The sequence below is a fragment of the Notolepis coatsorum genome (assembly GCF_963971535.1).
Source record: "Notolepis coatsorum genome assembly, chromosome: 4".
In the NCBI taxonomy this organism is placed as follows: domain Eukaryota; kingdom Metazoa; phylum Chordata; class Actinopteri; order Aulopiformes; family Paralepididae; genus Notolepis; species Notolepis coatsorum.
Genome location: NC_140168.1, coordinates 123,513,451 through 123,531,776, shown reverse-complemented (window position 1 = coordinate 123,531,776; position 18,326 = coordinate 123,513,451). Strand labels below are relative to the sequence as shown.

The 18,326-nt window shown below is 43.0% G+C and overlaps 1 protein-coding gene across 1 annotated transcript in view; it reads right to left on the bottom strand.

Annotated features, from left to right (window-relative positions):
* Window positions 1-18,326, bottom strand: part of ache (acetylcholinesterase (Yt blood group)) — a gene marked incomplete at its 3' end in the record, with an annotated part of 153,635 nt that overhangs the window by 55,204 nt on the left and 80,105 nt on the right. Inside the window, exons 3-5 of the mRNA XM_084312093.1 lie at window positions 12,885-13,108; window positions 8,482-8,742; window positions 4,188-4,410 (exon numbers count right to left, since the gene is read on the bottom strand). Coding sequence (XP_084168219.1) covers window positions 4,188-4,410; window positions 8,482-8,742; window positions 12,885-13,108 — 708 coding nt within the window. The remainder of the gene's footprint in view (window positions 1-4,187; window positions 4,411-8,481; window positions 8,743-12,884; window positions 13,109-18,326) is intronic.

The window sequence follows — 18,326 nt, the reverse complement described above, 5'->3', positions numbered from 1 at the left end:
CAAATCCAAACGATGCCCAACCCTACTGACCACTCCCCTCTGCTCATCAACAACGAGGCAGTGGAGAGGGTCACCGAGTTCAAGTCCCTGGGTCTCAGTGTGAGTGAGACCCTGTCCTGGAGCACCAACACCGCCTCAGTGATCGGGAAAGCCCAGCAACGCCTATACTATCTAAGGAAGCTGAAGCAGGCTGGCCTGCCACGAAATCTCCTTGTCAACTTTTACCATTGTGCGGTTGAGAGTGTGTCTGTGTGGTTCTCCAGCTGCACAAAGGCAGAGCAAGAGGCTCTACAGAGGGTGGTGAAGGCGGCAGGCAGGATCGTCGGGACTCCTCTACCAAACATCACCTCCGTCTTCACCTCCCGCTGCCTCCACCGCTCCAAATGTATCATCAAGGACCAGTCTCACCCAGCACATCACCTCTTTCAGCTCTTTCCCTCAGGGAGGAGATACCGGTCCGTAAATGCTAAGAGCTCATAATTTATGAACAGCTTTTACCCCCAAGCAGTCAGACTGTTAAATGCTCATTGACTGTCCCCTCACGTGCACCATGCACTTATCTGGACCTGAAATCACTGATTACCACCCATCATGCACTTTATTATTTAAAATATTCTGTTATGTACATATGTATTATGTGTTCATGTATGTATATATTGTATATTGTACTACGGTCTGTGGGAGCTCCCCTGAAATTTCGTTATACTGTGCAATGACAATTAAAAGTCTATTCTAACTGTCAAAGGCCCTATCCATCGTTGATGGGACAAACATGTGATTTCTTGTGATCGGAGCAGCCAGTGATAGTTCCCTGAGGGAGAAGGTTCTTCTAAATTGGTTCCACACTTTTATCGAATGGATGACAACTGGGTTCGAGGTAAAGCTAGATATGGGCTGTGTGAACGGGAGCTTAGCACATAACAAGGCAGATAGGGAGGTGGATTTAACCGACGCTCTCTCCAGCACTGTCCACCAGGGGGCTGTGTCCTCGCCCTTTACCCAGTATAGTAACGATCTTATGTTTGCTGCCCAGTAGTAGTAAATAAAGTTTGGAAGCGCCATCCCACCCATTACGCGGGGTCTCTGCAGCATAGATTTTTTGATCCGGGGCGGTTTTTTGTTCCAGATAAAGGAAGATATCTGGTTGTTTATCTTGGAGAAGAATGTTTTAGTCAGAAAGACTGGAAGACTCTGAAACACATATAGAAATTTCGGCAATACATTCATCTTTATTGTGTTGATTCTCCCACCCAGGGATAGCGACAGGGGGTCCCAACGTTCAATATCTCTCGCCAGATTAGACAGTAAAGGTTGATAGTTAGCCATATATAGGTCCTTATGTTCATGCGTGATCCATATCCCGAGGTACTTGAACTTTTTAGGGCTAATTTTAAACGGGAATGTGCTCAGAGGTACCCGATCCGCCGAGGTGCAGACGGGCATCAGTTCACTTTTTTGAATGTTGATTTTGTATCCGGATATTTTGCCGAAGTCCGCAAGTAGGGTCATCAACCGAGGAAGACTCGTTTGGGGTTGTGATATGTACAACAACATGTCGTCCGCGTAGAGCGAGACTTTATGCTCCGAGCCCGCACGCATGATCCCTTTGATATCGGTGTCGTGCCTCAGAGCTAGCGCAAGGGGCTCCATTGCGATCGCGAAAAGGAGTGGAGATAAAGGATATCCCTGTCTCGTACCCCTATGGAGTTCAAAGTAGGTGGATAGATTGTTGTTGGTGCGAACGGCAGCCATCGGAGACGTATATAGAATTTTAATCCAAGCTATGAGCTTGGGGCCAAACCCAAACCTCTCCAGAGCGTGAAAAAGATAGTTCCACTCCACCCGATCAACCGCTTTTTCCGCATCAAGGGAGAGGACCACCTCAGGCGTTCCGGGTGGAGAGGGGCTAGGGTAAGACTGTTATTCTAACCATTGTGGACCGTTTTTCCAAGGCAGTTCACTTCATCACCGTCCTCCGCTGAGACCGCGGAGCTCCTTGTGGACCATGTGGTGCGCCTACACGGTATACCCCAAGACATTGTGTCCGACTGGGGTCCGCAGTTTTCCTCCCGGGTGTGGCAAGCTTTCTGTCGAGGGATGGGGGCCACCGTCAGTTTATCCTCAGGTTACCATCCTCAGACGAATGGACAAGCCGAGCGGGCTAACCAGAGTCTGGAGACTGCTCTTCGCTGCGTCACCGCGAACAATCCAGCGTCCTGGAGCAAGTATCTTTCCTGCGTGGAGTACTACCTCAACTCCATGACCAGTGCTTGTTGGGCTACCAGCCTCCTATGTTTTCCTCCCAGGAGTTGGAGATTGCCGTGCCGTCCCCTCACGCCCATCTCCAGCATTGTCTCCGGGTGTGGGAGACTGCCCGCAGTGCTCTGGTCAAGGCTACGGAGCAGGCCCAGCGGAGCGCTAACCGCTTACGCATCCCAGCTCCCGTTTACCACCCGGGCCAGCGCGTCTGGTTGTTGGCGAAGGACCTGCCGCTTCAAGTCCCGTGCCGGAAGCTGGCGCCTCGTTACGTGGGACCGTTCGAAGTGGATCGGATCATCAACCCCTCCGCGGTACGTCTTCTGTTACCCCCCTCTCTCAAGGTCCATCCCGCGTTTCACGTCTCCCTACTCAAGCCCGTGTCGGAGAGCGGCTTGTCTGCCCCGGTTGCTGCGCCCCCGCCTCCGCGGGTCCTACAGGATGGTGACCCGGTCTGGACGGTGAGGAAGCTGATGGTCGTCCGCCGTCGGGGTTTCCAGTACCTCGTGGACTGGGAGGGGTACAGTCCGGAGGATCGCAGTTGGGTCCCCTCCTCGTACCTGGCCGATCCGGCTCTCCTGGAGGAGTTCTATCGGCAGAATCCTGAGGCCTTGGGAAGGTCGCCCGGTGTCTCCCGTCAGAGGGGGGGGTACTGTTGTGAGGGCTGCTTTTGAGCAGGTACCTCAGCCTGTTGGCTCCCCCCTGAGGACGCGTGGCGCGTTGACACGACCCCGAGGCGTACGTCTCTCGAGATGTTCACGTCTCACGGCTGGTGCTAATGAACAATTAGAGAATTCTGCCTCTCCCCGGACTATAAACACCTGACCAGCCCCAGCAGTCGATGCAAGTTCGTTCTGTAGGAACAGTAGGTTTGTTGCGCCTGAATTATTTCCTTTTGACATCTCTGTCTAACTTAGTTCTCGTTGATTGTTGTCATTTATATGTCCGCTACCTAACCTCGTTGTTTTGATGCGCGTGTTCAAATGCTTGTAACCCTGACCTCGTTTTCTTCTCCCCCTCCAGCGTGGGTAGATGTTTACTAGTTTGGAAGACGCCGTCTCGGATACTCGTCGCGTTCATCCGCCCGTTAATTCCCTTGTTATTTTCTCCCCCCTGCCTCGCCAAGTCCCTCGTGTTATTTTCCCTCTCGGGAATCAGTTATTGTTTCGCCCCAGCATGGCCGAGGCCACATGTTCCACTACATCTTTTCAACACGGTAAGACTTTATTTACATATTAAGTACACACACATAGTCTGCTACATCACACATACTTCGGGTTTTAACACACACCTCATAACCCAGGTCCCGACCTGCTGACACTACATTTCCACCGTTCATTGTTTGTATGCCTTGTAGATTTTTTTCGTATTGTTGAATTTGTCTCTGTTTGTAAAAATAAATACACGCTTGTTTTAGCGTTTAAACTGTTGGACTGTTTCACTCTCTTATTTGGGTCCCGTTCCTCTGTTCCCATAACAGGGTTAACCTTCTGTAGTGTGGTAGTGAAAGGGTTAAGTACTGATCCAATCCATGGCTTTCACTGAACAGTATAGATTTCATACTATACTTTATTGATCCACTTGGGGGAATATATACTAATATAAAGGAGCATCATATCTCATCTTAGATTACTTTGGAGTTCATTGGACAACATTGAGAGATGCTCCATTTCTCTCCATTCGAGAGATACACCTGGTTTTTGGTGTCAGATTTGAGTATTGTGGAAATTCTCCAATAGCCAAGTATCAGCCAGTTGTCTGATAAGATACTTTGTTAGCCAAGTATCAGCCAGTTGTCTGATGCCAGTATCAGTATGGGTACGTCCCTGCAAGGAATTATTTACTTTTGCCAAATCGTGACTAAACCTCCACAATATATAAATTGCATGCCATTCTATCCATTCCAATTTAAATTCGTGGTTGGTCAGTACCTTCCAGGAAATCCTCTCTGGAGACGAGGCTGTCATTGTCCTTGCTGAAGCCTGGCGCACCATACAGCAGGAAGTAGGAGCCCTCATCCTGGTTCACCCCCAGGAGGATCTGGGTGTCCTTGATGTTGCCCGAGCTCAACATGGCCTCCGGGGTGTCAGGTAGGACCACTCCGTCCACCACAGGAACGAAGGAGAAACGGAAGAGGGCCGACCACGGCAAGACCTGGGGAGAAATTGATGATATACGTGGGGAATTCTGTATTTGTGAACACACACCACCCTCTCCCTCACTGTCACTAATGTGTACTGTACCTCCTAGCACTGTGTTGTACCTCCTAGCACTGTGTTATACCTCCTAGCACTGTGTTCTATCTCCTAGCACTGTGTTATACCTCCTAGCACTGTGGTATACCTCCTAACACTCTTATACCTCCTAGCACTGTGTTATACCTCTTAACGCTGTTATATCTCCTAGCACTGTGTAAATTGACTGTATTTAAATGGACCAACCATGACAAGACCTGGCAAATGGATGATATATGTGGGGAATACATGGGGAATTCAGTATTTGTGAACATGCACCACTCTCTCCTAAAGCTAGAAATCAGAGAGAGAACCATCCGTGATGTCACTGGGATGTAAAATCTAGGGCTGTTCCATAGACGATGAGCGGCGCTCTGACTTGTTATAAATGTTTGTGTGAGCTCTTACTGTACACCCCAAATGAGCTCCCAATTCTGGCTCAGACCTTCTGGCAATGCTTGGTGTAAGAGCTCACGTAAACATTTCATGGCCTCATAAAGTTAGAGCCCCATTGTTTATGGAGCAGCCCCAGCTTTGACATCCTAGTTACATCACAGATTGGAGGGTTCTCTCTCTGATTTCTAGCTTCAGGGGAGAGTGGTTCAGTCAATTCAGTACCGATTGAACTGTCTTTGTGGCACAGGAAGAACATTATGTTTCAGATTCAGATTCAGATTCAGAGTTTTTATTTGCCACATGGAATCATACAATCAGAGTTTCTTCATTACACAATCACAAATAACATTCCATGGACAAAAGGAGCAGGAAGAAGAATAAATCTTATAGTTACCTGCACCTTATTCCTAAACTAAAAAAGTATTTTCTTAATGGTCGGCGTACAACCTAATTTATGCAAATAATAATTTATACCATTATACAGAAACTCACAATCCACATTTAAACAAAGAAAAAATTAAATAATAATAATAATAATAAAGAATAAAAGAAAGAGAGAAAAAAAAGAAAAGAAAAAGAAAAGAAAAGATCTCACTATTCATATCACATTTGAATTTCATACTGACTAAATATTTCTTTTTTATAATTTTTTTTGAATTGATAAACACTATTACTTCCCTTAAGCTCGCTATGGAGAGAATTCCACAACTTTACACCAATAACTGACGGACACATCTGTTTAAGTGTGGTACGTGCAAACTGATGTTTAAAATTGTATTTTCTCCTACTAAACTCACTTTCTAAATGAAAAAGATGTTGTAGTTTTTCTGGCAGTGTATTATTTCTTGCCCTAAACATAATTAACATTGTTTGAAACTTAACCATGTCTTCAAGTTTAATTATTCTAGATTTAATAAATAATGTATTTGTGTGTTCTCGATAACTTACTTTATGTGTGATTCTTATGGCCCTCTTCTGTAGTATATATAATGGTTTTATATTGGTCCTATAAGTATTCCCCCATACTTCAACACAATAACTGATATAAGGTGAGATGAGTGAACAGTAGAGTGTTCTCATTGCCTCATACTCTAACACATCCTTTACTTTATTCATAACAAAAATACTCGTGGACATCTTTTTTTTAACGTGTGCTATGTGCGATTTCCATGTTAATTTATCATCCATAATCACACCAAGAAAACGAAATTCATTAACTCTCTCTATATCAACTCCATCTATTGTCAGTACTATATTTTCATCTAGTTTTCGATTGCCAAAAATCATAAATTTTGTTTTTTTCAGATTCAGTGATAGCTTATTTACATCAAACCATTTCTTTAGCTTTGTCATTTCATACACAATATATTCTGCTAGTTCCTTTAAATTATTTCCAGAGCAAAAAAAATTGGTATCATCAGCAAACAAGACAAACTGTAATAGTTTTGAAACATCACAAATATCATTAATATATAAAAGAAAGAGTTTGGGCCCCAAAACCGAACCTTGCGGTACCCCACATTCAATTTTCATGAGCTCAGATTTGACATCTGCCAACTGCACATATTGTTGCCTATTGTGGAGATAACTACTCAACCATTCTAGAACCATTCCTCTCACACCATATGTGCGTAATTTAGAAATTAGAATATTATGATCTAAGGTATCAAATGCCTTTTTTAAATCAATAAACACCCCTATTGTTAATTTCCTTTTATCTGTTGCTGTTGTTATTTCTTCAATAATATTCATTAAGGCAGTCGCTGTTGATCTGTTTTGCCTAAAGCCATACTGGCTTTCGCTCAGCAGTTTGTTCTTTTCCACAAAACCATCTAACTTATGCGAAAACAGTTTTTCAAGCACTTTCGAGAACTGTGATAGCAATGACACTGGTCTATAGTTAGTGAAGCTGTGCTTATCTCCTACTTTGTAAAGTGGGATCACTTTTGCTACCTTCATCCTGTCTGGAAAAATACCTGTCTGAAAAGAAAGATTACAAATATAACAGAGAGGTTTGATCATACAATCAATTGTCTTCTTCACTATAATCATATCTATCCCATCACTGTCAATGGATGTCTTATTCTTTGACTTTGATACAATGGACATGATTTCTGCTTCACTGACATTTCCCAAAAACATAGACTGCAGTACTTTACTATCTCCTCTCCATCCTTCCTGTAATGGTTCATCATGTTTTTGAATGGCATCTGCCAGATTTGGCCCCACATTTACAAAAAAAATAAATGTGAATTCTTAGCCCTTAGATCTTCATCTAGCCCAGGGACTACAACTGAAAACTAGCAACCCTGCTAATGTACCCTGCTAATACCCTGAAGACTCTAGCAGGAGCACTCATTCAAGGGTACTACGACTATGCTTGCACCTCATGGTACCAAAGCACCTCAAAGGCGCTAAAAACAAAATTACAAACATCTCAAAACAAACTGGTCAGACTACTGCTTGACCTTACTCCTAGAACCCACCTCACCCCTGCCCACTTTGACAACCTAGGATGGCTTAGAGTAGACAACAGAGTACAGCAACTTGCAATGGGCCTGGTCTACAAGATACACTACACGACCAAGGTACCCATGTACATGACAAAATACTTCCCAAAGGTCAGTGAATACCACGATCACAACACCAGAGGGAGCTCCACAAATCATGTTAAACCCAGATTCGGCTCAAACAAGGGACTAAACACGTTTCGCAATTATGCCACATCAATGTGGAACGCCCTACCCAAAGCTGTAAAGGAATGTGAATCACTACCCACTTTCAAAAACACTCTCAAAAAACACCTAAGGGAGACTGCAACTCGAAACTGGCCCCTGTAAATGTCCGAACACAACCCCCTCCAATGTACAGTAAATTACCAAGTATGGTCTTGTCAATAATCCAATGTACAGTGTTTGTTTGTACAGGTGTACAGTGTCCCCCACCCACCCCTCCTACCCAACCCCACCCCCCCACTCCTACCCAACCCCCCCCCCCCCCACCCACCCATCCACCTCCAATGTACAGTCCCCCCCCACCCCCACCTACCCAATCCAATGTACAGTTTCTACGTCTAATGTATATACTCTTTTCTTTCTGGACTCTTTTTGTATCACAAACAGTACTGTAATTGCAAATCTGGTATGTCATAAATGTATAGATGTAGCAGTACTGTCTATCGGTATGTCATGTATGTCTCATATGTTACGATGAATTGAAAATGGGGGACCCTGATGTAAACAAGACGAAAGTCTTTCTCCGGTCTGCATCCCCTTAACAATTGTATGTATTGAGCTGTACTGTACTGTACCCATTCTGCAATCTGTTAATAAAGTTTTCAATCAATCAATCAATCAATCAATCAATGTTGGCATATTTACAGTTTTTAATTTGTATTAATTTATAAATGTATAACTGTTGATTGATATGCACTGTCCCTGATCAAATAAACTGAGTAAACTAAACTAAACTTAAAATGGGTGGCATTCCCCTTTAAATGAAGGCAACACCACAAAACAACCAGACATGTAATGTGGTGGAGCCTCAGGTGAACATACTGCATGTGGATTTGAGGATTCCCTACGGTGTCACACACCTGCCACTCTTGGTCGATCAGCTCCTGAGGCTGTTTGTTGCGGAGACAGTCCACCATCTCGGTGTCGTTCCCCCCGGTGCAGCCCACCAGCTTGGCCAGCAGGGTGGCTCGTCTGCGGGCCTCGGTGGGGCTGACGGAGGCCCAGGGGCCGTTGGGGACCCCGCTCTGTAAGATGGCCCTGGTGAAGGTCGGCCGGCTGTCCGGGGAGAAAAGGTGGAAGCCCACCGAGGCGGCGCCGGCGCTCTCGCCGAAGATCGTCACCTGTGGAGGAAGGGGGTGGAGGAAGACGACGCGTTTTATCATCTATTTATTCTGTTGGGTCGGATCACTCGGAGAGAAAATACAGCAAGGCATATCCATTAGAAGGGGCGTGTAAATAATGCCATTGAAATCCCCACGTCGAACCTTCGGATTCAGGTTCTGGGTGCTTATTACTTCCCGGGTGCTCCTGACTGATGTGTGGAACTGCATGGCTTGTAGCAGAGTAGCAGAGTAATGTTAATGAAAATATACAACATATTGGTCTGTTAATAATAATAATAAATAAAAGTCTCAAATAGACGCCTGTCCCAGATAAATGTTTTTACGTGTTTTGACAAATAAAGGCAGGTCTCAATTAGAAGCTCGGTCTACAGTCATTGTTTATCTGGTTGCCATTGACACTGCAGTTTTTTTATTTGATTTTTTTTTTAAATGGTACTTTTAATGTACATGTTATGTGGCTTCACCTTCTGAGCCACCACTATGTCACCAACATCTTTATTTAATCACATTTTCACCATTTAGCAGGTTACCATCAATCTTGGTATCCAAGCTGATTGAATCACTGCATTCATGGAAAGAGCAGGAGCTGAGTCTTACCAGCCATCTTCTCCTGAGCACCACTGGGGATCTGGTGCAGTGAAGGGTTAATAATCCATAGGATTAGTAGATGAATTCCCAGTTCTGTATTTGTTTGATTTTTGATGTGTACATGCTGGTCATACAAGTAATATTCACAAACCAATACAATTTGATATTTCCCATATTTGCTAAGATTGATTTTTGTGCAAAAGAAATTAAGAGGCCTGTCCCATATTATAGACGCCTGTCCCAAATTAGGGCGGGGGGGGCGCAGTGATTGAAGCAAATAAAAGCCTGGGCTATTAATTTAACTTGTATGGTACCTATGCCTAGCGACCGTCAAACTATTTCCAAGTGTCACAGTATTTTACACCCCTTTTCATCATCATCAACTACAGTATGAATGGCGTTCAGTAAGGTATACACACCGTATGCAGACATGGACACAACATTTGTTAAAGAAAGGGGTATCATCTCTGGAATGTCTGTTGTCTAATGTCTTATGTCTTTTGTGTTTGTGGTGTTTTTGTTTTTATTTGGTATATTTGTATTTGTATTTATTAGTTAAGTTTAGATCTATATTTCTTATTGTTATTATTATTATTATTATTATTATTATTATTATTATTATTATTATTATTATTATTATTATTATTATTATTATTATTATTATTATTATTATTATTATTATTATTATTATTATTATTATTATTATTGTTGCTACTGTTGATGTTGATGTTGAGTTGTTGAAAATTGATAAAAAAAATGTAATAAAAAAAAACTCTGGTAATGGCGAGAAGTCAAAATTAGACTGGTACGATCCTTTTAAAAAGGGATGGGATGTAAACATTGCGAGAGCAAAGAAATCGGCAAAAATGGACGTTTACAAAAGTTTACGAGATAGAAAATGTATTCACAGTGTGTAGACTACAGAACAACAAATAGAAAACTGTCTATTTGGGTGGCAAATGTGAATATAAACAGAAGCATTGGATACCTTTAACTCATTCGGGGCCATTCACGTAATATTACGTGTTTGCCCGACAACCGTTGGGTGCCAACCACGTAATATTAAGTTTTTGGTTCGTTTTTCTTTTTTCTCCGATTTTAATATCCTATTCAATGCCAGGGACCTGTATGTTGCCGTTAGAAGGCCTACTGCGAAGCCGAGGGTGCAGTACCGGCCAGATTCTCCCAGGTGGCGGTATGGAACTGCAGTAAACCCTGTTCCAGACCCTGTGTTACACTGAAAGGTTTCCAGGCGCAGATTTTCAGTAGACGGCAAGGCCAAAGGTTCAATCGGTCGCATCCATAATCCAGATCAAAGGTAAGTATCATCTGACGTAAATTCTGGCTTGATTGTGCAAGGTTTTCATACCGATCCAGCTGATCAGCGTTTTTAGCGTTCAATACTAATGCCGTTACTGGTAATCAATAATCAGAAACGACCCCCGCCCCCCCCCCCCCCCTTTCATGCATTCATGATGAAACATAATAGCTACTGTATAGATTTTATTCGGGAATACTAGCGTGTACAGGCAAGAAACGCCAACACAAATAGTAGAATTGGCCTATATGGCTATTACGCAGCCTTTCAGGAATTACCCCATACCGCTGTAAAACCATACTTATATTCACCACGGTATAACACGGGAACGTATGGATGGAAAAATTATCTCTTTTTTGCATCTTGAAGAAGAAACACAGTGTCAAAATTACTATAATATTGTATCCATGGCTATAATATAGAATATAGATTTAGCTCTACAAACAAGGTCGTATCTTTTAACGCTTGGCCCAGCTACAGCGGTCCGCGTCTAATGGCTGGCACTGATTGAGTTAAAGGCCCCATGAAATAGAATAGATGTTTATGTTCTTTTATCACATGTCTTGCACTGATCACTTATAACTTATCTGTCCCAACAATTACGAAAAAGCTGTTTTGTGGGTCTTAACCTCTTAAGCCCGATCGGCCCGGATTTAGTCACAAATAGATCAATACAGTCCGTATTAAGTGATGTTGTGTTTCTTTTTCAAATGTAGCCAAGAGTAAAGACCCTAACCCTATCAAAACAGCAGTCAACGTGTATATTTTACAAGTGTAAGTTTGTTTAGCAATGATTTTAAGTGTTTATTAGTGAAATATGAGCTTGTATTTTCTGAAAATATGGCTCAGTCTTAACACATGCGGGGCCATTGGGCTGAGTCTAATTAATGTCAAGAGGACCGGGGAATGTAAACAAACATGGGGCTGTTTGTACAGCTAAATCTATACTTTATAGTATTGCTATCTGTCCATTCTCATTGTCAATTGAGTCCATAAACCGTCCCTTCAAAATGGCTTAAAGAAAAAAAAAAATCATCAATAGGTTCTCATTTTATAGCACCGTGAATATAAGCGTTATACGGGATTTGGGACTAGTATATTTTCTGGAAGGCTAGATATAGGGCTAATAGCTGCTAACGTTATATCCAATGGCATTTCCGTTTTACAGATGCTACAGAAATAACTCAAACTGCATATGATCGGGACGATCCCAAAGCATGTATGCATGAAAGGGGGGGGGGGGGGGCCGGGGGACGTCGTTTATTATGATTGATTACCAATAACCGTGTTCATCTAACTAGCCACATAGGCCGATCGCCTGGATGGCTATCAAAACAATGCCCGATCGGGCTGAAATTTACGTGAAAAAGATCTTACCGTGGTCCGGGCTGATCCCCCCGAGCATTTCCCCGTTATCGATCGCCATCTGGTAGATCGATAAATCCCCTTATTGCATGGTGAAATCTGCGATCCGAAATGTAATCCAAGCTACATGCTGCACATCCAGAATCCTGCTACTGAAATCTCCATTGAAAGTAAAAAAAAAAATACTGATCCGTTCAGCCACAGGGCATACTGCATTAGCGCGATAGCGCCCCTAAGAGGATCTGGCCGGTATTGCACCTTCTCGAATTCATAGAGTAGGGTAAATCTGCAGTGCCGCTCGGCGACCTTGAACAGGTTATTAAAATGGAATAAAAGCAATAACAACTTCCCACGGATATATCCGTGCGTCTGTCCACAACCGGTGGAATCGAAACACGGAGATCTCCGTGGCCCGTCCCAAATGTGTTAACAGGTTAATGGTATTTTAGAGTTTGAAATTTCCTGGAAAACAATAAAAACATGTTGATGAGTCATCCTACACATATATACACATTTTGTGTCCAATGAAATGCTTTCTAGAATTATATTTACAGTCAGAACATTGTAACTGAGCTAGTACTCTGCCTCTTTAACTTAAATTGAACAAATGTTCAATTATGTTGTGTAACGTTGTCAACTTACATTGCTAACATTAGCTTGCTAGCTAATGGGTCGACCGTAACGCCCATTCAGCGCTATTGTAAACGTCATCATCAATATCCATGACAAGTCCCTCCCTAGTTTCCTGTTTTTACAGGAAACGCATACATATGTGGAATCAAATAGCATTCTGCGAGCCGTTTCATGTGGACTTTAATTCAAGATAATCACCTATTGTGAACTCGGGACAGAGACTTGTCCCCCATACCTGTTTGGGGTTTCCACCGAAGTTGTGAATGTTGTCCTGGACCCACTGCAGCGCCATCCTCTGGTCCAGCAGGCCCACGTTGCCGGGTGCCTCGGAGGAGCCTGGCAGAGCCAGGAAGCCGAAGGCACCGATGCGGTAGTTCATGGACACCACGATCACCGTCTCGCTGTGGGCCAGGTAGCGGCCATCATAAACGTCCAGAGAGGACGAGCCGCTGTAGAAGCCTTGGAGCAGAGAGGACGCCGACGTGAGAAGGACACAGAGAAGAAGAAAGAAAGACACAGAGAAGAAGAAAGAAAGACACAGAGAAGAAGAAGAAATAAAGACACAGAGAAGAAGAAAGAAAGACACAGAGAAGAAGAAAGAAAGACACAGAGAAGAAGAAGAAATAATGACACAGAGAAGAAGAAGAAATAATGACACAGAGAAGAAGAAAGAAAGACACAGAGAAGAAGAAAGAAAAACACAGAGAAGGAGAAAGAAAGACAGAGAAGAAGAAAGAAAGACACAGAGAAGAAGAAAGAAAGACACAGAGAAGAAGAAGAAATAATGACACAGAGAAGAAGAAAGAAAAACACAGAGAAGGAGAAAGAAAGACAGAGAAGAAGAAAGAAAGACACAGAGAAGAAGGAGAAAGAGAAGCAGGACAGGAGTCTCCATTAGAAGTCATGAGAGGAAGAAGTAAAAGATAAGATTGTGACTTATTACCTTTTTTATTGTAAGCTATATATTTTACCACTGTGTTTCTTGGAAAAGACATTTTGAATCTCAATGGGACTTCCTCGTAAAATAAAGGCTAAATAATATAAAAATAAATAATAATGAATACAACTGAAAACCTGTGGGCGGAGCAACCTGAAAAAGCCCATCCCTGCTGGAAATAAAATGAGATAGAGAGGGAGAGCAGAAGTGAGGGCAAGAAAGAGGGAGCACGAGTGAGATAGAGAGAGAGCAAGGGAGAGAGGGAGAGAGAGCAAGATAGAGAGAGAAAGAGAGAGGGTGTGTGATGTGTATGTTATTCCTCTTTTTTTTTGATACATTTTTTTTTTATTATTACTTAACATGAAAACAAGACAACACAATACAATAACCATAATAACAATACACAGAACTTCACAGGGAGATAACAGAACAATAATAATAAAAGAAATAACAATTTATAAAAACAGAGTACAACATTTTAATTTTAAAGGGGTACTATCTTACGATTGGCCTTTCCCAGTATTCAGTACCGTTTCCCGGCCGTGTGGCTCTATATCAATAAGACTTATGTCTCTAATTCTCATATTGGCGCACTCTTCCAATTCCCCTCACAACCCTCACCCTCACCAAACTGAGTCATCTCAAAACGTGCATATCAGTGATGTCAGAGATTTCCAGCTGCATAACAATGTGGCAATTGTCACCAGGCCACACAGTGGTTGGAGCCCAGCCTCAAAACGGCTTAAGATCCTGAGGTAGAAAACGCTGCCCCTGAGTACCCGACCAGAAATACAAAACAATGAACCTTTTCGAAAAACAAAAACCTACAGAGTGTTCCATAGACTCACAGGAACCGTGCAAAAGTGCCCAGACAGTGAAGAAATAGCAAAATAGCAAAATAGCTCCCCCCCAATAAAATCCCCCCAGTTAAAGTTAAGAAGGACAAGACAAAAGACAAGACAGACAAGACATTTCCTCCTCCCCCTCCCACGAGACCGCCGGACTCCCCCGAACAAGCACCTCAACCCCACTCAGCGGCCCACGGCGGTCCTGACCTTCTCAGCTGTTGCAAACCACAGGTCAAGTATGTTATTCCTCTTTATGTTTCCAGCCATATCCGTGATGCAAACACCCTGACATCTTTTAAATCAGCCTCACCTTTTCAATCTGGCTTTTGACCTCTAATTCTGTCGGTTTTATTTTATTTGGTCATGTATTATTTTTGTTCTGTTTTTGTTCTGTTTTTTGTTTTGCCATAGTTTTGTCTCTCCTACCCATGTAAAGCGTCTTTGAGCACCTGGAAAAGCGCTATATAGGATAGATGTATTATTATTATTATTATTATTATTATTATTATTATTATTATTATTATTATTATTATTATTATTATTATTATTATTATTATTATTATTATTATTATTATTATTATTATTATTATTATTATTATTATTATTATTATTATTATTATTATTATTATTATTATTATTATTATTATTATTATTATTATTATTTTTTTGATCAAATTTTTTTATTGACATTCTCACGAAACAAGACAACACATTAACCACAATCACAATACATAGAACTTCACAAGAAAATAACAAAAACAATAATAATAATAATACAGACTAACAATTATACAGACAAGAGAACGAAAACAGAGTTCAACCTTCTAAATTAATTCCAAGGGGTACTATCTAATAAATGGTCTTTCCCAGTGTTCAGCCCCGATTCCCGGCCGTGTGACCCTATATTAATAAAACGTACATCTCCAATCCACCACAAGGACAATTTTTGGGAACACGACCTGAAAACAGAGCAATGAACCTTCATGAAAAACAAAAACCTGTAGAGGTGTTCCATAGACTCACAGAGACCGTGTAAAAGTGGCCAAACAATGAAGAAATAGTTAAATAGCTGCCCCCCCATAATATCCCCAGCTAAACTCAAGATGACAAGACAAAGGACAAGACAGACAAAAACATTTCCTCCTCCCCCTCCCAAGAGACCACCGGACTCACCCGAACACGCACCCCAACCCCGCTCAGCCGCACACTGCGGTCTTTACCTTCTCAGCTGCTGCGAACCACAGGTCAATTCCAGCCTGCCCCACCCCAATCACCCGGGCTGTGGATATCTCAAGATAAATCACATCCAATAGAGTTAGGGACCAGTTAATCATTGTAAGCTTCTCAGGCTCCTTCCATCTCATTGCTATTAGCTTCTTCGCTGCTGTGACGCCCGCTAGGACAACCCTTTTCAGTTGTACGGACGCGGGTAGTGTCGTTATATCGTTCAGGAGTAGCGTAACAGCTGTGAATGGGATAGTTAAGCCACACAGATCTGAGAGTTTGTCCGTTATTGACCTCCAGAAGCGGGCCACTGGTGGGCAATCCCAATACATATGCATATAAGTGCCAGTGGCCTTTTGAGAGCACAAAGTGCACCGAGAGTCGGTTATCAGTCCCATAGCAAATAGCTTCCTAGGTGTAAGATAGGTCCTATGAATATAATTAAAATTAATTTGCTGGTGATTGGGGTTGCGGGAAGATAATGCCACATTTGCCCAAACATCATCCCAGTCAAACTCGGGGTCCAACTCCGGGATATCCACACGCCAGATTGTATCCAATGATAAATTTTTATACGTGGATTGAATTAAGAGCGTATAAAAGTCGGAGACAAACCCTCTGGATGTCGACCTGTCCACTATGAGCCTGAGGAAGGGGTGTGGGTGCAAGGCTTGAGCCCACGGTACGCCATGCGCCCTCAGTGCTGACCTTAGTTGAAGGTAAAGAAAGAAGGACTCGCCGGGAAGATCATAAAATTCTCTTAAGTCCTGAAACGCACAGAGGCCGTTCTTATCATAAATATCCTCCAGAGTATGCACTCCCCTCCTTTGCCATTGAGGAATATTAACCGGCTTGTGTCCAACAAGTAATTGCTGGTTATTAAAAATTGGAGAGTCCAGGTGCCAAGGGCATTTAACCCCACACGACCTCTGTACATTACGCCACGTTTGGATCACGTGAGTTATGATCGGTCCATACCTCAGCCGGCATTTCGCAATAGAGACAGTGGAGTACACTACATCCTGCAATCTTAGCGGAGACACCGCCGCCGCTTCTAAGGAGCGCCACGATACAGCCTCTACAGGGTCTAGCCAGCACATCAGAGGTCTCAGTGAAAAGGACCAGAAATAAAGTTTAAAATCAGGGATTGCGAGGCCCCCATCTTGTTTCCTACGTTGAGTAGTAGACCTTTTGATTCTCGGGCGTTTGTTATTCCAGACAAACTTAGATACCATCGATTGTACCTTGCGCCAGTGGTCTATTGGAGGGGGCAGGGGGAGCATTGAGCTAATAAAATTTATCCTAGGCAGGATGTTCATTTTGATTATGGAAGCCCGGGCTTGTAAGGAGTTAGGAAGGGACGACCACCTGTCTAGATCCTGGCGTATTTTATCATAAGTACTCGTGAAGTTGTACTTAGTAGTTTGGTTCAGCGTGGGGAATATCTCTATGCCCAAGTATTTAAAATGTTCTACTATGGGGATATCAGCTGGTAGTCGTACCGCCTTGGCCAGTTCATTAAGAGGTAGGCAGGCTGATTTGTTCCAGTTAATCTTAAAACCTGACAATTTACCAAAGTCGTCGATTATCCTCAATAATTTTGTGGCCGACCGGGAGGGGTCGTCCATGAAAATCAGCAGGTCATCCGCATAGAGAGCAATTTTGTGTGGAGTATTGTTGACCATTATGGGGACGATGTCCTCCGATTGCCTAATAAATTGGGCCAAAGGTTCGAGGGAAAGCGCGAACAGTCCCGGGCTCAGAGGGCAACCCTGTCTAGAAGATCTGGAGACTGGAAAGAGTGTGGAACAGTTTTTGCCTGTCAGTATCATCGCAGACGGCGAGGCATACAGGACTTTAATCATATGAATAAAACTCTTTCCAAGACCCATGACCTCAAGTACCTTCCACAGGTATGACCACTCAAGTCTGTCAAACGCCTTCATGGCATCCAAAGACAGAACTGTGGATGGAGTTGTATTGTCTTTACTGTTATCGATTACATGCAACAGCCTCCTAAGATTATCTGCAGCCAGACGCCCCGGGATAAAACCAGTTTGATCGCAGTGTACCAATACAGACATAAATCTCTGCAGGCGACGGGCCAGCACCTTGGCAAACACCTTTAAATCGGCCCCGAGAAGACTCAAGGGTCTATAGCTACCACAATCATTGGGATCTTTGTCCTTTTTGAGAAGTAAAGAAATCAACGCCATATTGACATCTCTTGAGAACTCCCCTTGTTCGATAGCGTAATTGATCATATCGAGCATCAATGGGCCCAGTTGGTCCCAGAAAGCTAAATACACTTCGGGTGGAATACCATCCCAGCCTGGCGCCTTACCCCTCTGCATTTCAACAATAGTCTCCCTCAATTCTACGAGAGTAATCGGTCTCCCCAGTTCCTTGGCCTCTTCCTCAGAAATGTGGGGTATCTCAAGCCCGCCAATGAACGATTCAAATCTAGAGTCATCCAGATTACCCTCTGAGCTATATAACTGTGAGTAAAACTCTTTAAAAGTGTCATTGATCTTTTTCGAATCAGTAGTGACTGCACCCTGGCTCGTCCTAATCGAGGGGATATCCGAGAAATGATAATTTGAGCGTATTTTCATTGCCAATAGATGGCTAGGTCTGGAGCCGTGAAAATAGTAATTTTGTCTTGTCC